This window comes from Hemicordylus capensis, chromosome 1 (genome assembly GCF_027244095.1).
Source record: "Hemicordylus capensis ecotype Gifberg chromosome 1, rHemCap1.1.pri, whole genome shotgun sequence".
NCBI lineage: Eukaryota > Metazoa > Chordata > Lepidosauria > Squamata > Cordylidae > Hemicordylus > Hemicordylus capensis.
The window spans coordinates 163,371,358-163,395,537 of NC_069657.1; the positions used below are offsets into that span (position 1 = coordinate 163,371,358).

Sequence of the window (24,180 nt, forward strand, 5' to 3'; positions counted from 1 at the left end):
TAGCTAAGCAAGGTCTGCCCTGGTTGCATATGAATGGGAGACTTGATGTGTAAGCACTGTAAGATATTCCCTGTTCTCCTTTTTCTTAAAGTTCCCTTTTGAATTTCCCTAAAAGTGCTCGAACTGCGCTTCGGACACATCCCTAGTGGAGTCAATTGATAAAGTATTCTCCTCAATTGGCAGTTATTCAGTTGGCAGTAAACAGTGTTCTCATTAATTTTAAATGTATGACTTCTCATACGTTCATTGTGTTTTGTTAATGTTGTGAGCTGCACAATTATAAACTATCCAAAGAACAAGGCTGAAAATAAGAAATCATTGGAGTACATAAAAATATTGTATTTGGACATATTTTGAATTTGACTTTATCACCAGTTATGTATGTGTACATTTTATTTGAACTGGATGCTATTTAAACAAGGGATCAGTGCCTTAGCTAAACGGCTTCTTTATTCCCACATAGGTTTCTTTGGGCTTGTTTCAACCCCTATTTTGGGATTTCATGAAATGCAGATTGGATCGATTAAATTCCAAGTAGCAACAGGAGATATTACGAAGGAAAATACAGATGTTATTGTCAATGTAACAAATGAAAATTTTAGTGCCAAATCAGGTACTTAATTTATTGAACCTTGAATCTAAATTAATGACTGATGAATTACTGGAAATAAGAAAAGCATTTTAATATGCACAGCTTTGATTAGACCTTTCTCTGTGAGATATCCACTGGCAGAGTTGTGAAATGAGTTTTCCTGTATCCAAAGCCACATGCACTAGTCACATTGCTCCATTGTACATCTAATGTAATATCTAATTTGATCCCGCATGACCAGTGGTCCCTCTAATTTTTTCCATCTATGTGTGGAATGAGTTTTGTTCTGGGCAGAGGCGTATCTAGGGAAAATAGTGCCTAGGGCAAGCACTGAAATTGCGCCCCTTGTGCAAACATCTGACACCCATCTTTCAGATAACTCTACTATAATATCAGCTGAAAAATATAAGTCAAGCTCATTAATCTTTTAAAATTTCAAAAACTATTTAGCAGTAGACGTAGCCAGACCAAAAAATGCTGGAAAACTACAAATTTCAGTATGCTGGGGCTCATGAAATACCCAAATACTATGTGGAGGTGTACTTGGAAAACTAAACAGAAGTGCCTGTCTAATTCTCTAGTATGCATCTACTAGCATCACTATTACTTAAGTTTTAAAAATAATTGGAGAATTTGACTCAGATACTCTGAAAATAATTAAAGGATATGCAGAGTAAACTGTGTCACTGCTTGGAATATAGTCTAGTATTTCAGAAAGACAGTTAAAATGAGAGAAAGAGAGCAAGAAACTCCCAGTGGGCCTTAATACTAAGGATTTCACACTGATTCAAAGACAAATTCACCATTAATAACCATATTTTTAAGACACCACATTTAACTCACTTATCATAAGAAGCAAAGTAAGAGCAAATGAATACAGTCCTAGCTCATAAGCTTCAGCTCAGTATTCACAAGCCCTGATTCTCTGTACATAGTGCCAAACTGAATATGTGTACAGTGACTTATATTATATTAAAGTATGTTTTTTTACCTGTAGCCCCTTCGGGGTGCTTCCTATAGGCTGTGGGGTGGGGTCTGCAAAGGTTACCCCTCCCACTCCTGGCTTCTAGGGCCTTGCAGAGACCATTTGAGCATGTGCAGTGGCCATTTTTTAAAATAATTGTGGTTTTTTTAATGGCCGCTGAAAACAAAATGGCCACCACGCATGCTCAAATGGCCTCTGTGAGGCCTGGCGTAGCCTAGGGCCTCACAGAGGCCATTTGAGCATGTGCAGTGGTCATTTTGTTTTTGGTGGCCATTTAAAAAAATAATAATTTTAAGAATTTCCGCCCCCCTTCAAGTGGCGCCCAGGGCACGTGCCCTGCCTGCCCTACCCTAGATACACCCCTGGTTCTGGGCGGCAGTATCAAGGCAATGTGTGTGCAAATGCATTCAGAATGGGGCCTTCCTGATTCAACCTGAGTGGGATCTAAAATGAACTGAGCGGACATCCAAAAACCTGTGAGCACACACATATGCACACGTCCTAGGGGGAACAGTGCCCATGACATGTAATTTTAAACCATCAGCCAATATCTGAGCCAGTCAATGTAACTTTGAACAATCACTCCTGCTCTGAGCAGGGGTTTGGACTGGAAGACCTCCAAGGTTCCTTCTAACTCAAACTTTTATGTGATTGTGTAAGCTAGTATTTTCACAAATGATTGGAGTAGCTTTAAATAATTTAGTTCCTTTCATTAATAAACTTTTGTTTCTGATTTGTTTGAAGGTGTCTCCAAAGCCATTTTGAAAGGTGGTGGACCTCAAGTTGAGATTGAATGTGCAGCACTTGGTATGACAGATCAAATAATTCAGTTCAGAGGGAAAAGAGGGGGCTGTTGTCCCCCATTGTAAATACTGATGATTCTCTAATGCAGGGTTGGCCAACTTGAGGTTCCCCAGCTGCTGCTGGATTATATCTCCCATCATCCCCAGGGATTATATAATCCAACAGCAGCTGGAGAACCTCAAGTTGGCCACCTCTGCTCCAGTCAGTTAATATAATGAGGAACGTGTTGGGATTATCATGGACCCCAATGTGAACTAATTTACGGTTGTACTGGAAAGTATCTAGAGTATCTCGGTGCTGGAGGGAGTGTGGCTGTGACTGCTTATTCTTCCTAAAATACAGAAGCAATAGCATATCCCCAACTGCAGGAAAATGCAGAATACTGGTAACCTACTGGCATGAGGAGCAGAATACCGTTGCAAATACAGAATGTTTCAAAGCTGTTATGGAAAGGAGGGCATTTGTTTACTTTTAAAAATGCCTACCCTGCTTTTCTTCCACTAGGGAACTCAGAGAGTAGGAGGTAGATTGCACTTATGATTACAGTTCCACTTGTATAGACCTACCTTTACTGGTCATCTGCTGGCACACGAAGTATAAGAGATAGATGAGCCACATTCTGCAGATAGGCTTTATATGAAGGATCCTATGACTTTTTAAAATCACAGCTCTGGAGAAGATACATTTCATTTTTTTAAAAAATGTGGCTGATATCCTGAGTAACAAAAAGTGTGCACCCCCACACCACTCCATATTCCGGAGGGCTCTCCCACACACCAGAAGCACTTTGTAAAACTGGCAACATGTCCTTACCTTAAGGGATATGTTTCTGCTATTATATAGCACTTCCAGAGCGCAAAGGAGCCCTCCAACATATTTGTGCCTAGCGCTCTTGTGCGGTTCCAGTCAGGATTTCAAACACAAAGGAGCAATGCAGGGGCTTGTACTGTGTCCCTGCAGCTGCTTGACGTGACACACTTGGTTAGTCAAGATGTCAGTTGATGTCTTTATTTAAAAATAACAAGCCAATGTAGAATAATCTATAGCTGAAATAGGATCTAAGGGGGCAAGCATATTCAGTATAAAATAGGGTAATGGCATATTTTAGGCTCTCTATTTATGCCGGTAGATTTTAAATGAACAGCACATAGTAAACTTAGATGACATAAACAGTACTCCTGATTTCCAGCTTTTTTGCTATGCTTGGGCATTATGGGAAAGGATGACCATAAACAGCCATGTGCAGGTTGCTGATAATGCAAGTACTTATGTAGCTTCCAGCTGTCCTATTAGACTCCCCAGGTGCCTCTTGTTAGATCACTGTGTGCCAGACGTTTTCAGCACCCAAACCTAAGCTGTCGGATGCAGATGCTAATTGGGCATAGTGGAACGGACACTCTATCCCAGGACTGCTGAACTTCAGCCCTTCTGCAGATGTTGGCCTACGACTCCCATAATCCCTTGCTATTGGCCACTGTGGCCGGGATTATGGGAGATGTAGTCCAAAAACAGCTGGGGGGGGGCTAAATTGAGCAGGCCTGCTCTATCCTGAGGTCTCTGTGTGTTTCCCACCCAACATGATATTTGATGCCCTTTCCCCCTTCTGCAACAGACTATTATACAGGTGAAACTCGGAAAATTAGAATATCGTGCAAAAGTCCATTAATTTCAGTAATGCAAATTAAAAGGTGAAACTGATATATGAGACAGACGCATTACATGCAAAGCGAGATAAGTCAAGCCTTAATTTGTTATAATTGTGATGATCATGGCGTACAGCTCATGAAAACCCCAAATCCACAATCCCAGAAAATTAGAATATTACATGGAACCAAGAAGACAAGGATTGAAGAATAGAACAATATCGGACCTCTGAAAAGTATAAGCATGCATATGTATTCAGTACTTGGTTTGGGCCCCTTTTGCAGCAATTACTGCCTCAATGCGGCGTGGCATGGATGCTATCAGCCTGTGGCACTGATGAGGTGTTATGGAAGACCAGGATTCTTCATTAGCAGCCTTCAGCTCTTCTGCATTGTTTGGTCTCATGTCTCTCATCCTTCTCTTGGCAATGCCCCATAGATTCTCTATGGGGTCAGGTCAGGCGAGTTTGCTGGCCAATCAAGCACAGTACACTGTATAGCTTTCAGAGGTCCGATATTGTTCTATTCTTCAATCCTTGTCTTCTTGGTTCCATGTAATATTCTAATTTTCTGGGATTGTGGATTTGGGGTTTTCATGAGCTGTACGCCATGATCATCACAATTATAACAAATTAAGGCTTGACTTATCTCGCTTTGCATGTAATGCGTCTTTCTCATATATCAGTTTCACCTTTTAATTTGCATTACTGAAATTAATGGACTTTTGCACAATATTCTAATTTCCCGAGTTTCACCTGTAGTTACTCAACCCTGCTCCAGGTTTTCTGAAACGTTCAGAGATCTTAAGGGAGGGAGAAGGGTCTTTCCCTTTGTGCTGGATAGCTAGGTTGCTCGTAAGAAATGTATAGTTCCTACTGGCCGAATGGTGATCACCTTTGTAGACTACTTCATGTAGTGTACTGAAATTCACGACCCATTTCATGCTGTATGGGCTATTCATTAGGCACACAATTGTTACTGCATTTAGGCTTGCATTGACCAAGATTGGACCTACAGGTTGTTGTCTTCTGTTTTCTAGCCTCACAGCCTCACAGTGGATTTATAATCACAAAAGGTGGCTCTCTGATCTGTAAGAAGATTATCCATCTTGCTCCCAACCCTGACACAAAAGCTCAGGTCAACCAAGTGCTCCGGGAGTGTGAAGCAAAGATGTACACATCCGTTGCCTTCCCTGCAATTGGAACAGGTTTGCATTTCCTCCTGAGACTAATTGCTGCAGTTTAGAATAAGATTTAGCCCCTGTTGGAGCACAATAGCCCCCTGTTGGAGCACAAGGAGAGGCAGGGTTTTTGGACCTTTGGGACTACTGTAGTGTGGATCTGTGGAGAGAGTTTTTCTGAGGAAAGTGCTGGACTGAAGAAAAAAATAACAAGGAATGAGAAGAAGGCAGCTAAATCCTGGATTGGAGGATCAGAGTGAGAGAGACTAGGGATGTGCAAGCTGGATTTGAACTGACCTGGCCCAGTCCGCCTTTGGACTCAGCCAAACTGGGTCTGGTCTGGCCATCAAACAGGTTTGGGGATACTTGAAAAGGGGAATCCTTGAGGATTACACTTTACAAGTAAAGGGGGTCATTCCCTAATCCTAAAGCCCGAAGGGTGAGGGTGGGGGTGGGATTGCAAGCAAAAGGGTCCCTTTTAACTTCTGTTTTCAGGTGGCAGGAAGTCTTCAAAGACATTGGAGGGTGGTGGTGGGCGGAGGTGACTCCTCTAAGCTCCCTGCCAGCCACTTGAATGACAGCCCAGGCCAGTAGATTTGTCCAAAGTTTTGATCTGGAAATGAGGAGAAGACAGAAATATGGTACAATCAGATTTATTTAGAGATTATAGGGGTACAGGAAAATAAAAGATTGGTTAGGCAAGATGAGGGGGCAATATAATTTTAACTAATAATATTAACTAGAGACACACATAAGAGGCATTTTAGAATTGTCAATTGAATCAACTTAAGGCTTTGCTTTAGAAACCACTTGTGGAGGAGATAGAAGGGATCAATGAGATTTAAAAGGGATAGGCAGTTAGTATTACCAGTCCCCATCCATTGGTGTCTTGGTTGGGGTGCACAGGTAGACTTCCTCACGGGAGGAAGGCTGCAGAAAAGCGGGAAGAAGGAAGTGTGAGGCGCAAAGAGCTACCACTCGAACCTTTGAGAACCAGCAGGGTTCACTCGAACCCTTGAGAACCAGCATGCCGCAATGAAAAACAGAACCAGGTGGAGTCTGATCCCAATTCTGATCCCGAGGCCATGTGGCTGGGCAGATGCTAATTGAGCATAGTGGAACGGACACTGTATCCTGTGGTCTCTATGTGTTTTTCACCCAACATGATATGTGATGCCATTTGTATAAGAGTGCAGGGAACTATGGTGATATCAGCTGTATGTGTTTTTAAGATGTGACCAACACCACATTTCAAATACTGTCTAATGATTCTATAAAATATGCTTTCTCTGTTGCATTTTATACAGGACAGGCAGGGAGGACTCCAGAAAAGGCTGCAGATGACATTATTAGTGCAATCACTGAATTTGCAAGCAAAGAATCACCTCAACGTTTAAAAATGGTTAAAATAGTAATTTTTCAACCACATATGCAAAATGCCTTTTATGCCTCAATGAAAAACAGAGAAGGCCGTGCATTACACCCCCCCAAATCTGTGATTTCTAAGATTAAAGGTAAGTGCAGCAACTTTTATATTCTTGTCAATGTGTATTTTTAATGTTTTGTTTTGTATACTTATGAAATTCATTTTTGCTTTGCAGAAATTTTCATTGGTGAAAAACAACTTCCTAAAAAGAAACGTCAGGTGGTGTTGGAAAAGAGGGAAGAGCGTGCAATATTTGAAATCTGTGGTGAAAGCAAAAAGAACGTGGAAGCTGCTGAGACCTGGTTAAAACAACTCATTCTTCAGGAACAGACTGAAAAAAATATCTGCCATGAATTAATAGACATGTTTGATGATGAAGAAATTAAGAAACTGAATGGCCTCCAGAAAAGGCTGCATATTTCTATTCAGTTGGAAATGAATGAATCTCCTCCCTTCATTCTGGTGTCCGGCATTCCCCGGGATGTCCTGGATGCCTTCGAGGAAATTCAGAAGCTGATTGACAACATTAAAAATGACCGGGAAGAGAAATCCAAGGCGGAACTTGCTCAAAATCTGGTTGAGTGGCAGTATTCTATAAATGGGAATACATTCACACCTTTTGATATGATAACCAATCTCCATTTAGAAGATGCTAAAATCAGTAACAAGATGCATATTGGTATTCAGCTCCAAGGAAACAGCTACACAACAGACATCAAACAAATGACTGCTAAGGATGGCCAAGGAAGAAGCATAAGTATTAAGCGCATTACAAAGGACCAAGGTAAAAATGGGGCTCAGTTGGTCCAGGTCTTGTTTCTTGCTTGGGTAGCTATTATTAGCACCAAACTATCTTGCCCACCCAAATTCTCAGAGCAGTGTTGCAACTGCTTTTAAGGTGGCCTGTGTGTGTGTGTGTGTGTGTGTGTGTGTGTGTGTGTGTGTGTGAGAGAGAGAGAGAGAGAGAGAGAGAGAGAGAGAGAGAGAGAGAGAGAGATGAATTTGGACATATGTGATGGACGGGGGAGAGAGATCTTGTCTGTATTTTACTATGGCTTCTTTAAAACGTTTACTTCCTAATCTTCTCAACAAGATTTTATTTTACTGCCACTAGATGCTCTCTTTATAATTGGAACTATCTTAATAGAGGTCTTCAGGTTTGGTAAAACAGTGATGTAGGCATGGGGGTACAGACAGAGACACTCCTTTAATATTTCAGAAAACAAAGATGTATTATTTACAGATTCTGATATTTTCTTATTCCTCTGCTTAATAAGGAGGGTAGTTCTCTTGCTTGGTTACAGAACAGTTTACTTTCAGTTACTTCTGGTATAAGCACTTCTATGAGTCTGGTCTTACACACTCTTTCTTCCCAGAGCTCATATATTAGAGTTACAATCAGTGGTCTCTCTAATTATTTTGATGTGTGCACAGAATGAGTTTTGTTCTGGGTGGCAGTATCAAGGCAGTGTGTACGCACATGCATTCAGAATGGGGCCTTCTTGATTCAATCTGAGTGGGATCTAAAATTTAACTGAGCAGAAATAAAAAAATGTGTGAGGGATATGGGAACTGGTTCGGGGGTTCGATGGATCTAGGTCGAACCAAACCGCCCTCCTCCGGTTCCATCCGGTCCAGGACCGAAACCCCCAATCAGTTTGCGATTTTTTTCTAAATAATTTTTTTTAACCTTTCTCCCCTCTGTGGGAGTTGGTTGGGGCAGCGGGGGGTCCGCGGAGGTTCCCCCTCCCCCCGCTGGCCTTCAAAATGCCTCCCTCCAGCCAGGCCTCACAGAGGCCATTTGCGCATCTGTGGCAGCTTCCAAAATGGCAACTGTGCAAATATATGGAGGCCTGAACGGGCCCCAAAACTGGCCCGAATGGTCTGGAGGGAGGCATTTTGAAGGCTGCCGGGGGGAGGGGGGACCTCCGCGGATCCCACCGCCGCCCCAACGAACTCCCCCATAGGGGATAAAGGTTTAAATATATTTTTTTTTTTAAAAAAAATCGTGAACCCCCTGGACTGGACTGCTGGGGGTGGGTTCTAAGGGATGCAAAGCTGGGCCAGTCAGGTTCGAATTGAACCGAACTGGGCCACCTGGTTCCATGCACACCCCTAATGTGTGAGTGCATGCACATGTGCACGCCTTAGAGGGGACACTGGTTACAACTATATTTATTACACAGAACATTTCCTGTTTCTCCTAAACCCAGTCTTCTCCCAGGCTGTACATCAGACACATACACTCTCTGTCTTCACAGTACACACATTGGGAACAAACAACATGTTTATGAGTCTTGGATTAATAGCAAGTTCCTTTCCAAGCTCAGTAACTGTTCCTCTTTAAACTTATTCCAACTGTTCTAATTGTGCTCACCACTAAGGGGTTTCCCAGACACGGCTGCAGGGCTTGTGTCTGCTAACTCGAGATGTGCAGAACGTTCAGATCTTGGAACAGGCTCTTTTGAGTGTTCTGAGTTCGGAACAGAACATGCCTAAAAAGGCGGTCTTGTGCCAAGTTCAGAATGGAACAAGCCTGTTCCGTTTGGAACATTCCAAGTGTTCTGGCTAAAAAATAAATAAATAAACATAGTGAGGAGGGCATGTTTAACAAGCATGGAGGCCAGGTGAGCTCTAGAGATGCACCACCATACGGGATGCAGGCTGCAGTGCTGTGGCAATGCCAGCGGTACCGCTGGTAAGAATTTGGATTAGTATGATGATAACGGCAGCTCTTGCCAGCCCTCAGTGCTGGTGGTACCTCTGGTAAGAGCTTGAATTAATTTGATGTTAAAGGCACCTGGCACCTCTCCCCAGCATCACCTTCACTATGTTTATTTTTTTTTTTGTTTAAGCCAGAACACCAGGAATGTTCTGAATGGAACTGGCTTGTTCTGTCAAAACACCAGGTCGCCTCCATGTTTGGGTCATTCGGGCTGTTTTGCATTCCGTTCCAAGCTCGAAACAGAATGGAAAACCCACACCCCTACTGCCATGCCTGTGTTACCGATGCAGAAGTTATGCATTGGCTGGAAGCTGCAGCCACTTTCTGATACTTCCAAGGGTCTTCAGCCCCTTACCTCTGTGTTTGACACACATATGTTTAAAATGACACAGGCATATCAAAAGCTGGATCAGCTAAGTGTTACCCCATCCCTTCAAATGGACTGCTTTTATTTTAATTTTTTATATAACCAAACAATTCTATTCAGTTTATTCTCCATTTCATCACAACCTATAAACACACGTGTATTGCTTTAAGCATTAAAAAAAAATTAAGAAGTCCATTTGAAGGAATGGGGTAGCACTTATCTGATCTAGCTTTTGATGTGCCTGTGTCATTTTAAGCACATTTGTGTCAAAATACAGAAGGTAAGGACCTGAGGACCCTTGGAAGAAGGTGGCTACAGTTGCCACCCAATGCATAACTTCTGCATCTGTAACACAGGCATGGCGATTGATGGCATGGAGCAGCAGGTCCCCAAGTTCCAGTGGTCTTAACCTCAACTCTTATGCACAGCCCTAACTTTTTAATGGCTTCCGTAGACAGGATAAAGAGAATGTTTGTTTATTTGCAGGTAAACTTTCAGTAGCACTTCCTGAACAATGGGACGCTATGATGGGAAACCGTGTCAAAGTGATTGTGCTGAACTCTTTAAGGCCAGAATATAAAATGGTTGAAGCAAGATTCAGAAATAGGTGTCCTACATTCAAAATAGAAAAGGTGAGGATAAATAAATAAAACAAGCAATGCAGCTGGGTATGAGGATGCAGTCCATTGGATTTCATGGGAAACCAAGGGGCATCTGTTTTGAATCATTGTATTGTATGCAGGAGCCATTCACAAGCTGGTGGTTGGCTGCAAGCTCCATTTACAAGTGTGTGCAATGAGCAAGAAAAAGGTTCAGGTTTCTGGAGGTGCAGGACAGTAGTATCAAACATTAGATTCCCAACATGCAGACATTCGATGTACCAGTGAAAGTGAGGAATGTGTTGGGTGAGGGAGATAGAAAACCAAGAGATCTTTCAGATTCTATTTCACAAATAGTTTTATGTAACAGCTGGCTCTGCTCGTTTCCCAGTCATCCCAGAACAAATAACCATTTATTAGTTGCTGAGAAGGTCTGACCAGGATTACTGCTCTTGAGGTTAATCACAGCACATTGAGTCCTAGGGTTGGTACAGACAGTTCCTTCCCTCTTCACACAGTTAGGAAGGGAACATGCTGAAGAGTGTAGACATAATCACTTCCTCAGTTGATGGAAGTGGACTGTGGCCTCCTGGCATGTCCCTTTGTGTGTGTGTGTATGTGTTGTGGTGGGGGTCTGTTAATCAAATGATCCTTCTAGACGTGCTTCTTTGCAGGATCTCACAGCAAGTGAGCTCTCAGAAAATCACCTTCCTAATTGCATGCGGAGGGGGGATATTGGCCCTAGTTGCCCCATGGGCTAAATTTCAAGTTCTTGTTGAGCCATGGGCTCTCTTTATCCCCTTCCCTTCCTCATCACCAGTAACCATGGTGGTGCTGACAATTGTGCTTTTCTCTGTCATGACTCCTGAAAGCTGGATTACCCCAGGCAGCTGGTATCATCGGGAACGTCAGGAGCTCTCCATTCCTGGCTGCTCCAGTCACGGGTAGCATGACTGTTCTACCTCAGTAGGCGATCATGTGGGTGATCGCCCCGAGGGAACTGGGCTCCCTGTTGGCACACCACCATTTTTGGCAGTGAGTTTGGGGGGGGGGCGTGGTGGGACAGCAGCCACACAGAGTGGCTATAGTACTAAGAGCAGGTCTCCACGGTTCATGTGCTGAGTTCTGGGTCCATTGAGGACCCAGCGCAGCTTTGAGGGCTGCCACCAGTGCTTTGCCACTTGCTGCCCTGCACGCGTGTGGGCATGTGAGTGGCAGAGGTTTAGGAAACCTCTGGATCACCTGCAGAGAGGCAGCTAAGTATCTGCCTCCCCGCCCACACGTCCTATTACCCGGGCAAGAGGTCCCATGAATGACCTTAAGGTCTTCCTATCCTCTTGTCAGTGCCTACATTGTTTATGTCCTTCTTGTGCTATTTCAGGGTGCCCTCTGTTGACCATTTTCAGGAAATCCATGATGAAGATTAAACAATTTTAAGCCACTCAACTATTCTGAAGCTATTCAAAGGACATGTTTTTTATCCCAGATTTCCTGTAGATGGAACTCTGAAAAAGGACAGGGAGGAAGCAAGTTCACATGTAGAGTGTTGAAAAAAAGAAAGGTATTCTTCAAAAGGGAAGTATGTAAGGTGGTTATAGTTGATACATGGAAAGACCTTCCATTTTCAAACTGAGTATTTCTTCGTTTGGAACAACACTTCTAGTTTAGAATTAAAACAGATGACTGGACCATGATGTTCTTCCACAGATAAAGGCCACCAGAATAAGTTAGGGAAATGTTGGAAATAATATTATGTTTTCTGTGGTAGAAAATGGGTAGAAACAGACAGGTATGGAGTATAGTCAAGTATTTTACCCATAATCATTGCTGAGCTTCAAATATATTTACATCTGTAAACACCAGTTCCCAATCTCATGTTTGTTGAATAACAGGAATATAGAGGTTGGGGGGCAGCATTTTCAGGGAGAAGTGATAGATGGGAGGGTGTGTGCTTAATCCTTCCCCCCACTTGCTGATTCTCCTTTGCAATTCCTTCCCTCAAACTGTTTCCCCCAGTGCTTATTTCCTGTCATGGATCACAGCTGGGGGTGGTAAATGAGTCAAAGCAGCCAGGACGGGAGTTGTTGAGGAAGACTGGCAAGTGGAGGAAGGTTAAGAGTCTCCCTCCTGCTTATTCTTGTCTCCTGAAAATGCAGCACACTCGCCTTATTTAGAACGTTGGGGTTGGGAACCTATGTGGAATATAGGAACATAGAAAGCTGCCTTATACTGAGTCAGACCATTGGTCCATTTAGCTATTATTTTGTTGGTTGATTGTACATAATAACAGCCCTGCTGGACCAGGCCCAAGACCTATCTAGTCCAGCAGGGGCCCACCAGATGCCGCAGGGAAGCCCACAGGCAGGAGTTGAAGACATGCCCTTTATCCTGCTGTTAAGTAGCCATTGATAGCTCTGTCCTCCATGAATTTATCTAAACCCTTCTTAAAGCCATCCGGGCTGCTGGTGATCACCACCTCCCATGGCAGAGAATTCCATAGATTAACAATGTTAAAAAGTACTTCCTTTCTTCGAGCCTAAATGTATTGGCAATCAGTTTCATGGGATGAGCCCTGTTCCTAGTGTTGTGAGAGATGGAGAAAAGTTTCTCTCTACCAACTTTCTCCACACTATATATGATTTTATAGACCTCTGTCATGACTCCCATCAGTAGTCTTTAAAAACAAACAAACAAACAAACAAACTAAAAAGCCTCAGGTGTTGTAGCCTTGCCTGCCTCATAAGGAAGGTATTCCAAACCTCTAACATCTTGGTTGCCCTCTTCTGCACCTTCTCCAGGTCTATAATGGCCTTTCGGAGGTATGGTGAACAGAACTGTACACAGTACTCCAAATGTGGCTGCACCCTAGTTTTGTATAAGGGCATTAAATATTAGCAGTTTTATTTTCAATCCTCTTCCTAATTATTCCAGGCATGGAATTGGCCTTTTTTTTAAAAAACGATACTGCACATTGAGTACTCTAAACTTTCAATGAGCTGTCCACCACGACCCCAAGATCCCTCTCCTGGTCAGTCACCAACCGCTCAGACACCATCAAAGTATATTTGAAGATGTGGGGGTTTTTTTGCCCCAATATGCATCACTATATACTTGATAACAGTGTCTGGCATTGGCTTCTCCAGGGTTGCAGGCAGAAGTCTCTCAAACCTATCTTGGAGATGCCTAAGAGGGAACCTGGGACCTTTTTGCGTGCTAGCATACAGATGCTCTTCCCAGAGTGCTCCCATCACCTAAGGGGAATATCTTAAAGTGCTCACACATGCAGTCAACCTATTCAAATTCAAGCCAAGCTGGATCCTGCTTATCAAAGGGGACAATTAATGCTTGCTACCAACCAGTGGCGCTCTTTGGACTGGACTTCTGGGCAAAGGTTGAGTCCCCTGCAGGCCTGGGTGTCCTCCAAATGCTGGCCTAGGGGGCCTCCAAATGCAGAGCGGTCCACTAATTTAAGTGGCAGGATTGTCGATGCAAAATGTGGTATCTCTGCAAGTCAGTGGGAAGTATCTTATTCAGGAGATCTTCTTTAAAAAAAAAAAAGAGTTTCCAGCTTTCCCTGAATGTTGACATGTTCTGGTGTAAAAAATAATGCATTGCAGCTTATCTGTTGGCAGCGGCAGGGGCAGTAGGGAGCCCCCCAAAAGGCCTTTAGGTCCAGGCTCCAAAATTACCTAGGTGCACCTCTGTTACCAACTCATTAGTAGCTTGACAATTTGAGCTTGTGTATTGACATAATATGTAGTTTTATGTTTACAGAACTAGCAATATCGTTAATCTATTATAGGCGTTCATTCTGTTTGCTTTTGGAGCAGATCTGATTTTTTCTCTCAATAACTTTGAATGTTTACATCTTTTGTAGATTGAAAGGATACAAAATCCTTTCCTCTGGCAATCCTACCAAGTCAAAAAACAAGAGATAAATAAAAAGAATGGCCATGACAACAATGAGAAAATCCTCTTCCATGGGACTCCTGGCTCCACAGTGACCCTAATTAACCAGACTGGATTCAATCGCAGTTATGCAGGAAAGAATGGTAAGTCTATCTTGAACCAGGTAATGGTATAAAGAAAGGTGACCAAGTGCCTTAAGATAACTGATTTGTGAGGAGATCAAACTACTAGGCAAAAATTTACCCATTATTGGATTTCTTTCAGAACAATCCTATCCATGTAGAATTAGGAGAGGAGAGCTGGTCTTGTGGTAGCAAGCATGACTTGTCCCCCTAGCTAAGCAGGGTCTGCCCTGGTTACATATGAATGGGAGACTTAATGTGTGAGCACGGCAAGATATTCCCCTCAGGGGATGAAGCTGCTCTGGGAAGAGCAGAAGGTTTCGAGTTCCCTCCCTGGATTCTCCAAGACAGAACAAGATTTATTTATTTTTTAATAGGACAAGATTTTTTTTAATTGAACCAACAAACTACCAAAGCATACAGTACGTTGCCAAAGCACAATTATATACAAAGTTGTTGTTTGTACATGATATATCGACAAAGATTTACACACAAGGATTTGGAAACCCACAAGGTTGTGAAGTATATGCAGGTAGTACTGTAACTCGGGGATGGGGGATTTCAAGGCACATCAGGTAATCGGGGGGGTTACGTCCAATGTCCATTTCCACAATTTGTCCCATTGCTGTTTAGAAGAGATACTCTTGTCTTTTTGCACATAACCATACAAACTTTTCCAGAAGAGGTTTACTGTCTCCTCTGCGTGAACCTCTTGGTCGTGTCTTCCCTCCCTTTCCTATGCAGGAGCATTGCATACATGACATACAGGTTTACTAACCTGATTACGAGAAGGGGAACATTCAAATTCCCTAGTATGAGGGCACCTGTTCCGTCCCGTTTCCTTGAAGGTTTTTTTCTGGGACCTCGAAAGGAGGTTCTATTGCTCAAACCCGAGGTTAGTTCTTCCCAAGTCTGTTTTTCCAAATCAGGCCACTCTAACAGCTTGCTTACTCCCTGCCACACTCTTTTGGCTACCACACACTCTTTTAAGAAATGTGAGTGGGTTTCCCTGAATGTTTTACCTAGCTCACTTTCTGTTTGCAGGTGATTTTAGGGCACTCTTGCTGGTCCTCTGGGAGCCATGGCTTAGCTGCATTAAGTGGTAGTAGTTGATGGTATAAGCACCACCTTGTTTCCCATAAATGGAAAGGGACTTTTTTCTCCTTAAAGAGAGTGATAGGGTGATCGGGTTGCAACAAGTACTGTGAAGTGCGGTGTTTGTAGCGTTTATGTTCGAAATCAGGTTTTAAGAAACCCACTTCTAGAATAGACAAGATAGGGCTGAGAGAGATTTCTGCCTGCAACCTTGGAGAAGCTGCTGCCAGTCTGTGAAGACAATACTGAGCTAGATAGACCAATGGTCTGACTCAGTATATGGCAGTTTCCTATGTTCCTATGTCTATGCAGGTCCTGCTGCTTTCATTGAGACTTACTTTAGAATTAAGTGTCCATTGGATTGCAACCTTAGCCATTGTACAAAATGATTGTTTTAATAAAGCTGTGGTGGTGATATCCATTATTTGCTACAGTTGCATCGGCCCTGATTTTGCTTCACTAGTGCATTAACTGAGTAGTGGGAAGTAGTGGGAGAGCCTTAAGCAAGAGCCCCACTGGAGTTAAGCAAGAAAGAACAATCATAACTTTTTGGTTTGGGTATATGTGACTGATCTGGGGTTTCTCTATGCTTTCCTGGGATCTACTCTAAGTAGAGAGATTGCTCTGATCCCAACTTAAGAGCACACTGCTCCTTTGAGATAGGCTGCCACCAGTTGTAGACTGATCTAAAGCCACTAACCAGGCTCAGACATGGCTTCAACGACCCTCAAACTGTCTGGGTTGGGACTCCAGCTCTAGACAAACAGTATATTTGTCTAAGTACAAAACATCAGTAGCATATGACCTCATGAGGAACACATGGAAGAGTTTTGCATGTAAACCTCCATAACCTTTTAATCTTCTTTATATATAATTCTCTAAGACATACCAATGGCTAATCTCATTTGTGGCAACTCTTGCTAACATTTGCACGTGAGCTGCTGGGAGGAGGAGAGGAAAGTGACAGCAGTGCGGAAGATAAGGCGGGCAGGCGGTGGGGTGGTGGTGGTGAAGAGAAAGAGGTGGGGAGGGGAGAGAAAGGGGTTGGCCAGGTAGCCAGCCAGAGGGGAAAAATTGGAGGAGGGAAGAGGGAAAAAAGCCAGTGAAGAGGGAAAAAAGCCAGAGGGAAGAGGGGAAAAAGCCAGCCAGAGGGAAAAAATTGGAGGAGGGAAGAGGAGGTGGGGAGGTCTAAGAACGAGGGGCCTAGAAGGAGAGAGAACTAGAGGCGCAGATGCTCTCTGCCCGGGCCAGCTAGTTATATGAAATTTATTAAGAAAATAAGAGTTGTACACAGGATAAGGAACTGGAAAAATTGGGAGTCAAGAAAGGCACACTGGAATTCAAGAGAAAATACACAAAAAAGCATTAACCAACCAACTAATACTGAGTTTTACCTTAGTCTAGCACAGGCCTGCACAACTTAAGCCCTGGGGGACAGATTCAGCCCACGAGGACTTTTTTGCTGGCCCCCAGGAAGGAGTATCCTATAGCAACATCAGGAGCCACGATGAGCTTTTAAGACTGTCCTTCTGATGAGCAGCAGTGACTTGATGCAGTTGGCCCACTTTATTCTGTGGGCGACAAATACGAGATCCATTCAGGGCTTGACTGATTGATTGATTAAGTCGGTGAAGTCAGTGTCGACCCTTAGCGACCACATAGATAGATTTTCTCCAGGATGATCTGTCTTCAACTTGGCATTTAAGGTCCCCCAGTGGTGCATTCATTGCTGTCGTAATCGAGTCCATCCACCTTGCTGCTGGTTGTCCTCTTCTCTTTCTTTCAACTTTCCCCAGCATTATGGAATTCTCAAGGGAGCTGGGTCTTCACATAATGTGTCCGAAGTATGATAGTTTGAACCTGGTCATTTGTGCCTCAAGTGAAAATTCTGGATTGATTTGTTTGTTTTCCTGGCTGTCCATGGTATCCTCAAAAGTCTTCTCCAGCACCAAAGTTCAAAAGCATCAATACCTTTTATATCTTGCTTCTTCAAAGTCCAGCTTTTGCATCCATTGTAGTACTGCTCCTTGTCTCTTCTAACAGCTTTCTGAAATTCCCTGTTAAGTTCCTTCCTGAGATCTTTATTTTTCTTAACTTTGGCTTCTCTCCTCTTCTTGGCAATTTCCACCATCTGTTCTCACATTCATTTTGCTTTCTTCTGCTTGCTGGTTTTTGGCAGTCTCTTTTCACATTCATCCTTAACAACTTCTTTGATTTCATTCCACGGTTCCTCTGGTTCCTTATCAATGAGGTTCAAAACTTCAAAGCAGTTCCTGATGTTCTCCTTGAAAATGGTGGGTACTTTCTCCAGATCATATTGTGGAAACTGGATAGCTTTGTTTTTCTGCTTTAGCTTGGCTTGGAACCTTGTACATGAGCAGTTCATGATCTGCTCCACAATTGGCCCCGGCCACATTTTTGCTGTTGTAACTGAGCTCTTCCACCTCCTTGCACCAATAATGTAATCAGTTTGATTTCTGTGTACTCCATCTGGTGTATAGGCACCGCTTTTGTTGTTTGATGAATGTGTTAGCAATGAAGAGATCATTGGCTTGGCAGAAACTAATAAGTCACTTTCCTGCTTCGTTTCTGTTTCCAGGGCCATACAGTCTGACTGTGTTTTCCTCCTTACCATTTCCAACTTGCCAGTCTCCAACCACCAGCAGCACATCTTGCTTGCATGTTCTGTCAATTTCAGACTGAACTTGAGCATAGAAGTACCGTATTTTACGGACTATAAGACACATTTTTTCACTCGAAAAATAGCCACCAAAATTCAGGTGCGTCTTTTACTCGCAAGCCTGCCCGAGGGGGAGGGGTATCCCCCAGCAAACAATGCTAAACGATGCTATTAACTCTGTGCAGCCTGGGGACTGCCGCTCCAGCTCACCCTCCGCCGCTAGGCCTGTGAACTCCCCGATCGTGCAATTACATCACCACCAGCAACACCATTGTTTTCAGCTTTCTGTTTTACTTTCTGCAAGCATATTCAGCTGAAAAAAGTGTAAAGAATTAAGAAAGCCGAAGTGGTAGCCACTCCCTCCTCTGGTATGTGCATACTGATGAGAAGCGGAGCGCTGGAAAACGAAAGAGGGTGGTGTTTTTTTTTTAAAATAGAGTCAGAAGCAGGTTGAAGAGAAAACAAGGAGTGGAGTACCAACAATTGAAAGAGGACTTATCTGAGGCGAGGAGAACAAACTGAAACAAGGCTGAAAGTCCTTTCCTGGAGCTAGCAGGAGTGAAGAAAGTGAAAAGAATTAAGAAAGCAGAGCTCCCTCATCTGGTATGTGCATACTGGTGAGGAGCGGAGAGCTGGGAAACGAAAGAGGTGTTGTTGTTTTTTAATAGAGTCAGAAGCAGGTTGAAGAGAAAACAAGGAGTGGAGTAGCAGCAATTGAAAGAGGACTTACCTGAGGCAAGAAGAAAGGAGAACAAACTGAAGCAAGGCTGAGAGTCCTTTCCTGGCGCTACCGGTAGCAGGACTTTTCGGTACAGTTGATAACAGTTTAATATGTTAAAACCCTGAAAAACTGGATTAAAATTAAGGTGCGTCCTATAGTCTGTAGCGTCTTATAGTCCGTAAAATACGGTAATTGAACTTCCTCTTTTTCTGCATCTGCTATTGCGGCAAAGACTTGAAAAACTGTCGTGTTAAAGGGTTGTCTATGAAATATAATTGATATTAGTCGGTCACTGACCGCATTGTACCCAAGTACTGTTATTGCTATATCCTTCCTGACTCTGAAAGCAACACCATTCCTTCTTTGGTGTTCATGTCCTGAGTAGTAAACGGTATGGTTTTCTAACTGAAAGTGTCCCATTCTAGTCCATTTATATTCGCTGATGCCCAAGATGTCAATCTGTAGTCGATTCATTTCATCTTTCAATTTGTCAAGCTTTCCCATATTCATGCTTCTTACGTTCCCCGTTCCCATTGTAATTCTGTCTTTGCAGCTTTGGATTTTCTTTTCCCACATGGCAATATCAGCCACTAGACGTCCAAAAGGCTTTAGCCTAGCCGTGTCATAAACACCACTGGTACTCTGAGAGATCCTCAGCTCTTCCTCAGTAGCATGTTGAGTACCATCTGACCTGAGGGGCCCATCATCCGGCACTACATTGACAATCATTCTATCTTGTCTATCCATGTGGTTTTCTTGGTGAAATACAGGAGTGGTTTACCATTGCCTTCTCCCGCTCAGAATGAAATGATGCCTTTGTCGTTGCCACTAAAGTGACCATCCATCTCCAGCACATTCCTATATTGCTGCTGCCCAATATAGGTGCTGCTTGCTTTATCTGGGCAGCTGGGATGACCTTTGTGCCTTGGGCAACCCTACTGGGAGTATACCTCCCAGAATACTTTTCTCATCCCTCCCAAGAACACCCCGCCCCCGCCCCCTCCATGATGAGGCAGCATAGCAGGACTTGGAAGGGTATAAAGGCTTGGTATAAAGGCTGGTAGCAGCCAGATAAACAGCAATCCCCTGGACCACCTTCCAGAATCTGCCCTCCAGTTAGTGCAAAACTATACCCCACCCCAAGCCCTCCTGGCCAGGTGACCATAGAAAGAGTCCATACTAAAAGGTTCAAAGGTGTAGCAGAACCAAAAGGAATGCATTTCTTGCATAGCTCTTGGCATAAGTTGTTCACCAGGTAATCAATGCAGTCTGTCCCCAAGTCAGGTTGAAAGGCAGGTTGAAACAGACCCATTTTAACCATTAGATGCCAGGATTCTTTATGTATCATCCACAATGTTTTTTTGTTTTTGTTTTGTTTTCAAAGTTTAGGTAGATAAGTCACTAAGTGCTCATCATTCATGAATCTCATTATAATATTCTTTGAATCTTAAAAGTAGTTCCGAAACTGCTCCAGGTACCTTTTGGGTGTTGTCGGCAGCTATCCACAATGTTCAGACCAAAGTGTCTATAGTGCTTGAACTGCCTGATCATGACAAGAGTAGCTTTTGAGAGCAGGCCTGCTGAGTATGGGAGGTACAGTTGCAGATACTGGTGTGTAATCTGTGTACTCTGTGTACACAACAATTTATTTAATATATTTATATACCTCCCACTACCAAAGTCTCTAGGTGGTTTACAACAATAAAACAAACCAATTTCTTAAAAAAACAAAACATATAAGTTCAAGTTAAAATAGCTGCCCATAAAAACTACTCAATAGCTAAAAAGCTTGGCTGAAGAGATTTGTCTCCAGCGATTTCTTAAAAGTCAACAGGGATGGAGCAGCTCTAATCTTAGCAGGAAGTGTCTTCCATAGCTCCGGGGCAACTACAGAGAAGGCTACCTCAGTTGAACCTCCCCAATGGCTCTGTAATCAGGGGAATGACAGAACAATGGCTCTGTCATGCTACCTCCAATGCACAGGAACTCCCTGGAGTCCCTGTGATTGTGTCCACTCTACCCTTTTTCAGCCTGAAAAAGAACATGCAAAATATAATAGATTTTTATATTCAGGATGAATTCAAAACTCATAGATGAATACACCAAGTCTTTGAAGTTTTGCTTGTTCTTTCGTTATTAGTTTATCAAACTAATTGGTTAGTTAATATCTGCTCAGATATTTGGCATTGACTCTGTAGCTTAAAAAAGAACACCATGTAACATGTTCAATTTGCAGATCTGAAGAGCTGATGGTGGTACTCTCCATTTGTTTCCTAACGCTTGAATTTTTGTTTCTGGTTGCAGCTGCTGCACTTGGAAATGGGACTTATTTTGCTGTCCATGCAGACTATTCTGCACATGATACATACTCTTTGCCAGATGGCAGTGGAAAAAAATATATGTACGTCGCTCGAGTCCTGACTGGAAAGTACTGTATCGGAAAACAAGGGCTGATTACTCCACCACCAAAACAAACTGGAGGGGTTGATCTGTATGACAGTGTGACTGACAACATTGCTAATCCATCAGTGTTTGTTATATTTTATGATGCTCAAGCTTACCCAGAATATCTTATCACTTTCAGGAGATAAGTGTTTACATTGGAAGAGCTGGCTTGTTTTGCTTCTTAAAAACTGATTAGATTGAAATGATTTTGCATTACTCCTGTTGTTGAACCTGTTGCTTGAACCTTGAAGCTGTGCCTTTGAAAAACTAAGACTTATTACTTGAGATGAAATCTAGGAAAGCAAGTCTATATATAGGCTCAATCTACGTGGCTGCAATTGTTGTTACCATGAAGATTTACTGTACACAGAACTAAGTTGAAGGAGAGATAAAAGAATTAGAATGGGGTGAGAAATATATTTAGGCACCACCATGGTGCCCATATTTAGGCAGCATGTACTGTGTTCTCATTGGGCAAATACAAGTGGGAATGGGCCATGAAGTCTGCTCTGTCCTCCCAATATATTTTTCCATGAGCCCTTGTCAGTTTGGTTGGAATCTCAAGTGAATCAGTATGACACAACTCCAATGGCTGTTTCTTCTAGGAAAGGCAGCTTCAAGAGTGGAAAATTTAGAGCAGAGAAGAGGGGAGTACTTAGGCCTTTCTCCACGCACTAATAATTATCTGTGCTGCCTGCCCTACTTGACTGATGGGAATCTCAGGGGGAAATAAACTTCACCACTGTGCCTTGTTTTCATTACATTACTGTGGCTACTGGCAGAGATGTATCTTTAGTGAGCATCCTGCATATCTCTTTGCATAATAGCAACATCATTTTTCTCAGATGCTTAGCAAATAAGCTTAGTTTATTTCTGTGCAAATTTCTGTGGCAATAAACCTTTTCCCTTAAAACGTATGAATCTGCACAGGTAATGTATGTATGGCACAAGGTGAATTACTCAACCACCTCCTGATGTCGGAAGAAGCTCAAGAGAGTGCATTTGTGAACAAAGGCTTCTAAGAGCAGCTCTTCATTTTATTTTTATGCTTGCCACATCCAAAACAGCCTAGCAATGCCTGTTAACTTTGAAGGATCCTTGCATCTCCAATAGGCAGAGATAGGAGATAAAAAGATGATCAGAAAACTCTCCAGTGATTCTCCTGTATGTTTGACTTTGTCCTGAGAGGGTGCTTAAAAAAAATCTTTCATTAGTGCTTAACTTTTTCCCAATTTCTCCCAGCGTTGCCTTTCTTCACTGCCACCTTAATGAGGTCTCTGTATAAACAGAATCTGCATAAATATGGATCTTCTGTTCTGGAAGTGTAGTACTGTAGGCGTGGGGGAGTATAAACACAGTCACTCTCAGTTTCTTTGAAGCTGAATAAAAATAAAGTTTATTAATGACAAATTCTAAAGGTCACTTCATTCTCTACTTGGAAAGTAGGGTCACTTGCTTGCTTAATTACAGGATTATTGTTGATTATATCCACGTCAGGCAAAATTTAACGCCTTCATGAGTCTTGGCTTTACAACAGTTTTCTTTCCAAGCTTATATAACTTATTCTCTTTAGCTTAAAAAAAAAAATTACTCAGAACCTGACTTCAGGGTTAGCACCACCATGCAAATGGCTACTGCACACGTACAGAAGCCAGAAGAGTGCCATTTTTAAATCCAAAATGGTGCTTGGAACGTTCTGACCAGGGGCGTAGCTAGGGGAGAGGGGGCCCGTGTTCATCCCTCTCTCTGGTGGCTCCCCAGACTGAGGGAGATAATGAAGAAAATAGGGAGGGGTGGAGCAGGAGGGCCCTCAGGAGCTGGGGGCCTGTGTTCTTTGAACCCTTTCGCTCAATTATAGCTACGCCCCTGGCTCTGACTCAGAATGGGGTCGTTCCATCAGAACTGGCACTGAAGCTTTTGCAATCTGAGCTCGGAATGGAATACAAAATCTATTTTGTGTCAAAGATTCCAAGTGCTCTAATTGCTTTTCTCCACCAGGGGGTTTACCAAACTCAGCTGCAGGGCTTGTCTCTGCCAGCCACACTTTGTATGAGATATAACTCCTTCATACCCAGACAACTCTTATCTACACAGTTTACTTTCCAACCTCATTTAATCACAGACTTGGGCTAAAAGGCAGAATTAAAGGTTGGCCTAATGGCACAGTGAGGAAATGGCTTGACTACCAAGCCAGAGGTTGCTGGTTCGAATCCCTGCTGGTATGTTTTCCAGAATATGGGAAACACCCATATCGGGCAGCAGCGATATAGGAAGAGGCTGAAAGGCATCATCTCATTCTGTGCGGAAGGAGGCAATGGTGAACCCCTCCTATATTCTACCAAAAGAAAACCACAGGGCTCTGTGGGCACCAGGAATCGAAACCGACTTGATGGCATACTTTACAGGCGGCTAGAGAGCACCTTACCTGTGCCTCTAAACCCCAGCACTCCCCCCAGCAGCATGATCCCAGAGGCTGGAACTGCCTCACCACCACACAAGCCACGTTGCTGGGGGAGCACCAGAGTTTAGAGGAGCCGCCAGCTGTAAGGTGCAATATTGCCACCCCCCGGCTGCCCTTAAAAGTCTTTTAAAGGCAGGCTTCTCTGTTGCTTGTAAAGGGGAATCCTCACTGTTGAACTGGGTTAGAACAGTAACATGCCAGGCCCAGTTCGGTTTAAACTTTGATCAACCTTTTTGGAAGCTAGTTAGGTTCAAATTTGAAATGGTCCAGTTTAATTCAAACCTGGTTTAAATCAAACCAGTTCTGCATACACCTAATATCAGCCCTTTATAACCCCTAGTGCTATAGGTCAGCTAGAAGCTATGCAAGTCATCACGGGCAGCAAAGTTTGGTTGCCATACCTTTCACAATGGTTCTTCGATGTGG

The 24,180-nt window shown here is 43.1% G+C and overlaps 1 protein-coding gene across 1 annotated transcript in view; it reads left to right on the forward strand.

Annotated features, from left to right (window-relative positions):
- PARP14 (poly(ADP-ribose) polymerase family member 14) overlaps nucleotides 1–22,703 on the forward strand; it is a 57,516-nt gene extending 34,813 nt beyond the window's left edge. The window contains exons 10-17 of the mRNA XM_053287041.1: nucleotides 464–613; nucleotides 2,322–2,384; nucleotides 5,064–5,231; nucleotides 6,512–6,718; nucleotides 6,806–7,414; nucleotides 10,209–10,354; nucleotides 14,199–14,373; nucleotides 21,153–22,703. Of these exons, the coding sequence (XP_053143016.1) occupies nucleotides 464–613; nucleotides 2,322–2,384; nucleotides 5,064–5,231; nucleotides 6,512–6,718; nucleotides 6,806–7,414; nucleotides 10,209–10,354; nucleotides 14,199–14,373; nucleotides 21,153–21,439 (1,805 nt within the window). The 3' untranslated portion in view covers nucleotides 21,440–22,703. The remainder of the gene's footprint in view (nucleotides 1–463; nucleotides 614–2,321; nucleotides 2,385–5,063; nucleotides 5,232–6,511; nucleotides 6,719–6,805; nucleotides 7,415–10,208; nucleotides 10,355–14,198; nucleotides 14,374–21,152) is intronic.
- The last annotated feature ends 1,477 nt before the right edge of the window (nucleotides 22,704–24,180 follow it).